General features: G+C 31.8%; 1 protein-coding gene across 3 annotated transcripts; it reads right to left on the bottom strand.

The window, feature by feature from the left end:
* Nucleotides 1-264: 264 nt before the first annotated feature.
* Nucleotides 265-5,233, bottom strand: LOC148210680 (uncharacterized). Of its 3 annotated transcripts, none has more exons than XR_015791277.1 (7): nucleotides 3,693-5,233; nucleotides 3,532-3,579; nucleotides 3,325-3,428; nucleotides 1,953-1,986; nucleotides 1,274-1,458; nucleotides 1,118-1,167; nucleotides 265-775 (listed from the first exon to the last, which is right to left on the bottom strand). XR_015791277.1 is itself a non-coding variant. In XM_088124823.1 (7 exons), the coding sequence occupies exons 2-7, from the start codon at nucleotides 3,547-3,549 to the stop codon at nucleotides 678-680; spliced, it is 351 nt and encodes a 116-aa protein (XP_087980949.1). In that variant the 5' UTR covers nucleotides 3,550-3,579; nucleotides 3,693-5,233; the 3' UTR covers nucleotides 265-677. The 3 variants fall into 3 exon arrangements, 2 of the variants coding, with proteins under 2 accessions (XP_087980949.1, XP_087980950.1); XM_088124823.1 differs by having other exon boundaries at nucleotides 1,274-1,320; XM_088124824.1 differs by lacking the exon at nucleotides 1,118-1,167 and having other exon boundaries at nucleotides 1,274-1,320.
* Nucleotides 5,234-10,323: the final 5,090 nt, after the last annotated feature.

The raw sequence follows: 10,323 nt of genomic DNA, 5'->3' as shown, positions 1-10,323 counted from the left end.
GAGGTGTTCCTTAAATTTGTTAATGCACCAAAGATGGTAAAGATTTGGTATTAACTGATTAATAATAATAACTAATTAATAGTAAAATGGTTTTCAATCAATATTTGAGTAACACCTCAATCTCATTGTAATTGATAAAATAAGGATTAAACTGAACTATTTCAACTTGTAAATCAAAAACAGAAAGAGAAGCTAAACTAATTCAACAACATATATTCATCAAGAAAAAAAATGAAAATCTATCAATTTAAAACTCAAGCAATATTGCTTTAACAAGCGATTAATATCTAAAATCTTCGATTTAAACTAAAATGAAAAAAGAAAAAAAAAAGAATCCATGAGAAGTTAAACAAACAAATAATAAGAGCAATATCAGAACAAAAACGAAATAAAAAAAGTCTAGTTCAACATCGATAAAACCAAGAACAAAATTCTTAAAGAAATTCAGAAAAAGAATCGCCAATGTCATCATCCTTGTATGCGTCTTCCTCAGTCATCTTCCGTCTTCCCTTCTCGAAGATATGAAAGCATGAGTCGCTGCGAACTTCAGTGGCTTCTTGTTCAGGTATTTTTTCTCCCACCTAGGGTCCACTCAGCGGTCTTGGGTGATCTTGAGATCCACTCGGCGGTCCTGGGATTCAAATCCTTTGCAAGGTGGTTGAATTCGAGATTCCTCTTCATCTTCGACTTCTTCCCATTCTCGCAAGATGTCTAAGAATTATCTTCATTCTGACGAATCGGAACCGACCGTTCCTTGTGAAATTTGTTAGAAGGTCTGGAATATGAGGAAGGCAGAGTAGTTACTAGGAATCATTTTCGACGTTTTGAGGGATTGAAAATCTCATTATCGCATGAAGAGAGATCAAAAGAAGACGATTGAAGAAGAGAGTAATCAGAAGAAGGAAGAAGACGAACCAAACCCCCTCCCGATTTTATCCTCCCTTTCATTTTACCATTTTAACCCTCCATTTCATTCTTTTCATTTTCATAAACAAATCTAGAAGTTTTTTTTTTTTCAAAAACTGAGATGTAAATAATTATAAAATCACACCTTCCTAAATTTTGCCTCGTGAAAAGTTAAAAAAGAAATAAGAGTTACATTTCATAAATGACTTACTTAAATAATATGAAGATTTCCCCTCCTTTGAAAGAGGGAGACCCGAACAACTGCTTTGTTCAGGTGAATAAGATGACATTAAAAAGCAGGGGAACACAAAACAATACTATATTGGATATATATCAAAATTAAATAGCTAATATTGTTATAACATACCTTGATTGATCTAGAGACACCTCTCGAGCAACTGCAAGTTGTAATGCCTGTAACATGGAAGGAGAGAAACATCAGCTCAACCTTGAATGTTTTGTCAAAATGTCGAAAAGATCTAACTGATATGTTTTCAAGTAATTGTACAACTTATTTACTTCAAAAGCTAGTCTCTATGGTCTCTCCTTTCCCTGTAATTAAAGTTGAGAAAGACAGTGAATTTTGATTTCTATATCATGCATATTGATAATAACAAAACAAAGTGATGAATTCACATTCTCATATGTTCAAGTTAACGCCAAATCTTCAAAGATTTGTATACCTTTCTTCCCTTTTTGTGATATCCACCCAATTACTTATATACCTTTCTTCACTGCATTGTGTCATTATCAATCACTTTTCCTTTGGCATAATGCTACACACCAAGATTCTTTATAGGGGGATTAGAATAACTTGTACGACTTTTGACTTTCGATGACTTACTTGGTTTGCTAAAGGTACAACAATATTTTGTAGTTATTCTATTTTTCTTCCCTAATATCTCAACTGTGCAGAGGAATGAGGGGGTTCCTAACTGTCTAAGGATATGCAACACTCAACATATAAACAAAGATCTTATAAACTTTAACAGAGGAGTCATAAAAAATTGAAGAAAGTTGAGAATGAAATGAAAAATAAGGAGTACCTGCCCAACATCAATGCTTGGATTGAGTCGATGCCTTCAAACAACAATGCAAAATTAAAATTTTCATTTGTCCAACAATATTAAAAATTACATCTATGAGATCTAAGAATAGGCAAAGATCATGTAAACAACTCTCCAACAACATTACTGCAATACTTGCCCAAAGTAGAAGAAGCTTTCGTAGATGTCATTCTTTAACTCACATGACCTGTATGTTTTCTATCACAAAATATTTTGACTTGTAAAGGGTGATCATTTGATTACAATGTTTATTCATGCTTTCATCATCAATTTTAACTTTTTAAGAAGGAGCATGTAAGGTTCTATAATATTTGAAAGTACATATGAACTAAAAGAAGGGCAATTTTAACTAAGTGCCCATTTGTTAACGTTTTCTTTTCTTGTTTAAACTAAAAAATGTTAACATTTTCGTTTGGTAACCTCGATCTCGACCTTGAATATTTTGTCGAAACATCGAGGACCTAATTGATCCCTTTTCAAGTAATTGTACAACTCATCAATTGTATTTACCTCAAAAGCTAGTTGAGCTAATCTCTTTCTCTGCAATTAAAGTCGGGAAGGAAGACCAAGGAAGTTTCATCTCCAACTTGACCCACATTGTCAAGAATTTTGATTCCTGTATTTTGCATATTGATAATAACAAAACAGGGTGATGAATTCCTATTCCCATGTTTTTAGTTCATGGCAAATCTTTAAACATCTTTGGTGTCTCTTGGTGTGATATCCACCCAAGTACTTTTATACCTTTCTTCACAAGATTTTGAGTCATAATTCTTTTTTCTTTGGCATAATGCTATTCCAAGGTTCTTTATAGGAGGATTTGGCTTTAAAATATAAATTTAGGAATAACTTCTACGACTTCTAATGACAGACTTACTTGGTTTGGTCACTGTCAACAATATTTTGTAGTTATTTTTCTTCGTTAATATCTCAACGGTAGAGGGAGGGGGTTTCCTAAGTGTCTAAGGATATATCATTACATTCTCAACCCATATGTAACAAAGGTGTCATAAAAAATTGAAGAAAGATGAAGATGGAATGCGAGAGGAAAAACGAGTACCTACGCAACATCAATGGCTGGATTGCGTTATGTCTACAAATAAAAAGGCAAAACTAAATTTTCCATCTATTTGCGGAAAAAAATTTACATCTATGAGATCTAAGAATAGGAAAATATGATGTAAATAACTATCCAACAACATTACTGCAATACTTGCCCAAAGTAGGAACCTTTGAGAAACATGCCATTTGAGAGCTCAAGAAAAAAACCAAACAAAAGGCAAAATAAATCAACTCGGGAGATCATTTTCACCCTTCCCTTAGAATACATTGAGAGAGAGAAGGAAGGAACCTTTGAGAAATAAGGCTTGGAAAATGGCAGTACTCAATCAGGGAAGACTTCCTCCGCTCTCTCCGAAGTAGCCCTCCACAGCATAAACATGCAGGCACCCATGTCTATAACCAGTTATGACAAAACATTAAAAAATATAAGGAGACAGTGTGGACGCAATTTTCCAATAATTATAAGATTACAACTTATAGAGTGAGCTTATTACACCTTCAATGTGAGCTCCATTCCAAATATACTTGTAACTCTTCAAAAGAGCTGAAATCAATGAGCTCCACTCCAAATTAGAACAAAAGGACAAGAATTAGGAAATGAAAAATGTGGAAATATCAATGAAAAGGCTATAAAAAAAACCCTTGATATACTTGTACCTCTTCAAAAGAGCTGAAATCTCTGGCCTTGATTTGCTCATATGCATCCATCCAAAACTGCAGCTCCATACATATCAGAGCTTGCAGAAGCTGCAATAGGAGATGCATTAGGTACCTGTTTTTCCAAAAAAGTAGAAAAAGGGTAAAATAAACCACCAATCTTCTTATAATGGACCAGCAATTGAAACCTGCTAGTCTTATTTTCTTCAACATGATAATAGTAACAATAACAAATAAAAGAGGCCAACTAAATGTTTAACAAACTTAAAATAAAACGGAGAAAAAGTTCCACTAATGAAAATATCTTCAAATGCTATTTGATCTACCAGTACAAACTTACATGATAAGAAAAATCAGCAAACAACCTCAAAAGTTGAAGCCTAAATAACCACAAAAGTGCTCTCAAGGTGAATTTCAAACGTATGCCATTGCCGTGCTTAGGAAACCTATGAGGCAAAGTTCAAGTCAAACTTAATTACACTAGTTGGATACCGCTCGACCATGGAAGGGTAAGAATAAAGTAAAGACAACAATTGCTAAGCAAAGAAAACTTCTCGTTCCAAAGAGAGTTTTAGATGTGTCGGAAACTCTTCAGTGACAAGTGGCTTCTTAGAAATTTTGGAAATCTTTAAATTGAATGATCCTAGAATCAAATTCACTACCTTCGCGATAAAAAACTGAAAGTAATGTCTCTAAAAATATAACTTTTGTGGATCTATGAACAAATGTTTTATATATAACAAAGTAAAATCAAGTTGAATTTCCTCTTAAATGGTATATAATGCATTAGCGAGGAAAAATGTAAGAACAAAGTTAGAAATAAATCTCATATTACCTTGTCCTTACTTGTTTATGATATGATTATATGAAGACATAACTAAGAGGAATATTGAAGGCAAAAGTAGGCAACTGGGCAACTTTTGTATGCAACCTGCCCCATTTGAACACCTCCATGAGAAACTAAAACAGTCCATCAGTATAGAGCACCTGCCTATGGTCATAAATAAAAATGTATGAGCTCAGACTTCTTAAGCATCACATATTGCCTCTGCAAAAGCATCAAAATGATAGGAAGGGTAGCACGATTATGTGAATGATATACCAAACTTTGTAGGAACCATTGCAATGCCATGCTTCCACCACCTATTTTGACTGTTAAATTGTTCAACTTCTTTGCGAGCATTTGTAAAGTCACAAAAAATTCAAATTGCAAGTTCCCCAATAGCATGCAAATAGTCTTTTACTGAGCATTCCCATTGAGCTATGGGAGGATAACTTCATTTGATTGTTTAGTGGTGGTAAAGACGAAATCTAAAATGTATGTACATGAATGAGCATAAAAGAAAATGATTCGTTGAGTTAGAAATTTAAATATTTGAAGAAGAAAAATAAAAGAAAGTAAGGAAGATGAGGGTGGTATAAAGAACCAAAAGCACATCATGGCCAGTTTATTGTGACAAAACCAAAAACCAAAAGTTAAAGCTAATTTAACAACAAAGTGGTCTGTCTAAATTAGAACATAGATATTTCTCCAGTCTTAAAAGATACATAAATAAATAAGAGGAATAAAAACCATCTTCCAGCCTTCAAGCGTCCCCTGCCCCTGCAAAAATGTTGTGGAGCCGATCCGATGAGCCCTTAAATGTTTCTCTAATTCAAGGTTTTGATCCTTCAATAACTCTAGCTTGCCAGTCTTTGGGTCGTACAAGATTAAATAGAGTCTAGCAACAAGACACGAGATCTTGCCATCTTCACAGGGACTGAGGAGTTGAAGGTAAAATGATCTGGCAGGCTGCGGCAGCATACGAGGAAAATTCTCTTGTGGTATGACAAGATCAAATGCTTTATTCCATGAATAATCTTCTTCCATCCTCCACACATGGTACTTGTAATTCAAGATGCAAACAGTTAGATAGAGGGTGTGATTAAAGACTCCGAGGAAACTCCAAAGCCCACTGTCAGTGCCATCTTGGGGGAAGGAAATTTCCCGGAATTCTTCATCTTACACATCCAAACGATATATGACTTTTGTATGTTGTGAGTTAAGGCGAAATCCAATCCAGTAGAGGCCTCCATTGAAGTATGCACCATCTTCGTCAACGGCACAAGGCAAATAGCCAACAGTGGTCCATTTGCGACTTGTGCCAAATGGGAAAATCTCCACCAAGGTACCCAGATTATCACGTAAAAAATTATCAAGTACAAAGGTGAGTTTTGCTAATTTAAAGTGCCTTGTTTTACTACTAAACCCATATTGGTAAAGAGAGAGGTTGTATTTTCTGTTTAGTTTAGTATCTCTCCTTATTCCCTTTCCATATTGGTAATGGTATTTAATTTAAAATCTACATTTTCAAGGATTTATGATTTTCTTTTCCATATTTGTATTCTTTTCTAATTTTCCATATTCAACATTTAGGGTGCTACTAATTAACATCATAGAATAATTTTTCATTTACTCAAAAGTTACGTTTTTTTCTTTTTTTAAATAATAATAAAGATGAACGTCAAAATAGTGATCTTAATTCACAACGTTTAAATACCAATTATTAAATAAATTAAAATTAAAATGGGTGGTAAATAGTTTTTCTTTTTTCAAATATATTATTGCAATTTCATAGGTAAACGTTTGTTATTTCATAGCTGATAGATTGAAAGGTGTAAACCAATAATAAGCTTTCAATAATAAAGGTTGAGATATATCAATGAAATGGACCTTTTAAACTTTTAAAAGTTATATTTGGTTTTGGTTTAAAACTGTTCCATAAATCTCTTTTAACTCATGCAATTTTTATTATTATTTTAGGTCAAGTTAATATCCTTTAAATAAATCCAAAAGTTTAAGGTCAAAATAGACTTTTTTTTTTTTTTAAGTACAACACATGTTGGGGAGGAGATTCGAACTCACAACCTGAGGTATATGTCAATTATCACTCGCTCGTTTTGGCAGGTCAAAATAGAATTAATACCAAAATAGATATTATAAAAATTCAATAACGAAAAATATATATATATATATATATAATAATTTTGATTATTTTATTTAAAATTAATTTCCATCTAAAACTTTGCTTGTTTAGTTTGAAATTTTAGAGAACTCAGAAACAAACATTGATTTAAAACTGTTATTAATATAAGAGAAACAGACGGTTTTTATTTCTTTGAAAATTTGCTCTCTAACTTGATCAGTTCAAAACTTTATTTTAATCTCTTGTTAGATATATTTTATTTTGAGAGGATTGCATGAGCTTCTAATTTTTATTAATTTTCTCAGCTATTGAATGTTTTAATCGGTAAAAATTTTACTTAAAAATCTTTTGTATTAAAATTGTTAATCCATTTTTTTCAGTGGGTTTGTAAGTTTGTTCGAGCCGTTATTGACTCGAAAAAAAGAGTTGAAAGAATGTTATAATAATAGTAGGAATCTAAAACATGGAAAGAGTCTGGATCGTTAGTCGAATATTTAAGAGATGTTATGACAGGGAGTACACGAATGTTGTAAATTTTATTTTCTCTCACCCTCCCTTATTAAACTTATGCAATTAACTTTTAGTTATCATTAATGGCATGTTTGAGTATTAATTGCTATTTTAGAAATAATTATGTGGCTTGTATTAAAAAAAAATTTAAATAAAATTGAGAATTGAAATAATTATAGGACTCAATTGAAATTAGCAAAAGGATTGGGTACTGTACTAGGGTTACTTTACCCTTTCTTTCGCTTTTAAACCCGCAGAAGACTTAATTAATACTGTGCTTTCAATGGAAGACTGTTAATTAATACTTTCACTTTATGTATGCATAATATAATTTAGTATTAGTGTGTTCAAAACCAAATATAATTTTGTGAAAAAAAAAACGATTGAATTATCAGTATAAAATTACAATAAAGATAATGAAACTTAATTGATTTAATTAATTTTAAAATAATAATTTACTATATATTTAAACACACATGCGTTGGAGGGAAAAAAATCATCTTGCCGCGCAGAGGATGGGGAAGGTTCTCCTTGTGTGGGTCTTGCCCTGTGGATCAGAGAGATGCCATCTCTAGTTGTAAAATATTACGGAGACACCCTATAGCAGTGTGGCTGTCGTACGGATTGACATTAGGCATCCGACATGTTCACCCTGTATGTCGAATCCCCAACCTATAAATAAAGAGCTTCACTTCTGTATCAGGTTTCGCATTCTATTTTGAACTCCCTATTAAACCTAAGTTTAAACTAACTTGGACGTTGGGGTGTTTGACTGTTTTGTATAGGTCTTTCCCAACTAAGGTGCTAAAGATTCGTCATGCCTCAATCAGATTTTGACCCAACCTAATTTTGTTGCATAAACATCCTACATGGATTTTATTCAAATACAATGACTCCCAATGAAAAAAAATTTATGGTATCTTATTATGTTTTTTCCATACTTACTTCTATTTATCATTATACAGAAGTAATTCAAATGTACTAAAAACAAAGACTAATCAAGATTACTGGAAAAAATTATCCTAAGTATATGTTCCTACTAATATTCAACCACTGGTAATAATGCTATTGGAAATTTTATTTAGAAAGCTTCGGTTTATTGAAATAAAATAATGTATTTATTTATTAATTGTGTCTTTTCATAAGCATGTGTTGTGTCTATTTATTTGATAATTAAAAATTGAGATGAACAAGTATTTAAAGCTATCGTGAGTGTAATAGGTCAGACATATATTCAAATAAATTCATATTTAGATTAAATAATAAACAGTTAGGGATAAAATAATTTTAGTTTAATTGAAATTTTAGTTCATCAACTTTGGTTATTATGTTTATTTAGTTTATAAATTTTAAAGATTTTTAATTACAGTTCGGATAATTTGACCTAGGTCGGAGGCCGACTATATAAAATAAGAAAGAATGAAAAAAAAAATCAGTTTAAACTATATTATTACTATGTTCCATCCGCGCATCAAATTTATATGTAGCAACATTAGAGAATCCAGCATATTATATTTTAATTTTAAAATTATGATTATAGTTTTTATTTATTTATTTTACAAACTTACAATATTCTAAATTAATCACATCCACTAACATAAGTATAACTTAGAGATAATTAATACCTACTATTTCTTTGAGGTTGAAGGTTCACCCCAACTTTATCTATCTCATTTATTTTATCCCTCATATTATATTTATATTATTTTGTCATTATATTATTCCCGTTTTTTAGTTATAATGTGTGGAAATGAGGATTTGAACTCTCAACCTCATAATTGGATATATGTGGTTTAATCTGTTAAGCTATGTCCTGATTCACATTATATTTTTATCGTGGATAAAAGTTAAAAGTCGCTGATGATAAATTTAAATAACATATATTTTAATGAGTGAAACAAATTTAAACCAGTAATTAGACTATTTGAAGGAGGAAAATCTCTAATTCACCAGACATCCAGTAATTTTTTTCTCAACTAATTTTAATAATAAAATAAAAAAATTAAAAGTTAAAACATAAATAGCTAAGTTACAACTTTTTAAACTAAAATTTATAAAAACATGCGAACAACATACACTATTATGAAGGATGTTTTTTTAATATTGTTTTTAATTAAACTTATTTTTAAAATAATGCTGATTTATTAGAAAAAATGGAAAAAATGCAACTTTGGAAACTTATTCCAAAAATATTGCTATTGAAAAAAAAGAGTTTGGTCGTCTCGACCATTTCCCGCCTAGATGGTGGTCTCTCGACCATAAATGGCGCCACGTCAATTTTTTTTTTTAAAACGAAAGTGTGGTCGTCGTCTTACCATCTTACATGGTCGTCTTTGACCATCTCACATGAGACAAGAGACGACTATCCAGATGGTTGGTTGATTTTTGGAAAAAAAATTTTGTTTTATATTATATAATAAGTAAGGTAAAAAATTGTGGTTGTACTGTTGCCTAGTCAACCCTTCTATCCAGGTTCAATTCTTGGAACATACGTTCGAGTTACATCTCTTTTCCATTTCCATTCCAGAGTTTTTATGTGTTTCCACGCCCCTTCGAGACCCGAAAATTGAACAACTTTTCTTCGGAAGGCATACAAGATTCGTCATTGCAAAAAGGATAATAGTAACCCCACCATTAACTACTTCATTTATGAATTTCATAGTAATAGAAATACATGTCCTATCGCGACAAAATTTGTAACTTGCTATCCAGAGACGATCACACTTCCGTTTTAGAAAAAATTTCACGTGGCGCCAGGTGGGAAAACATGAGACAACCAAACCCCTTTTTTTTTTCACGTGGCGCCAGAAACATTTTTTTCTAATAAATCAACATTATTTTAAAAATAAGTTTAATAGAAACACCATTGAAAAAAAATCCCCTATTATGAAAGCATATTTAGCCAAAATAACAAATATATAAAAAAAAAATCTAAACCATAATAAATTAATAAATTAAGTTTTAACTAATTTACAAAGAAGCATCTAGAACATCTCCGTGCAGTGGAAGCATCCAACGGCCCACATTCCATAACGAACAATACAAAGGCTAGAGAGACGGAGTTCTAGACCCTTCTTTGCTAAACGCGGACGATCCGGGTTCAATCTGAACCGTCCATTTCACAACCCTTTCTTTCTATATAAATTCCATTCCTC

The sequence above is a fragment of the Momordica charantia genome, assembly GCF_013281855.1.
Source record: "Momordica charantia cultivar OHB3-1 chromosome 6 unlocalized genomic scaffold, Mcharantia_2.0 BLBB01000006.1, whole genome shotgun sequence".
Classification (NCBI taxonomy): Eukaryota; Viridiplantae; Streptophyta; class Magnoliopsida; order Cucurbitales; family Cucurbitaceae; genus Momordica; species Momordica charantia.
This window is presented reverse-complemented; position numbering and strand designations above follow the sequence as displayed.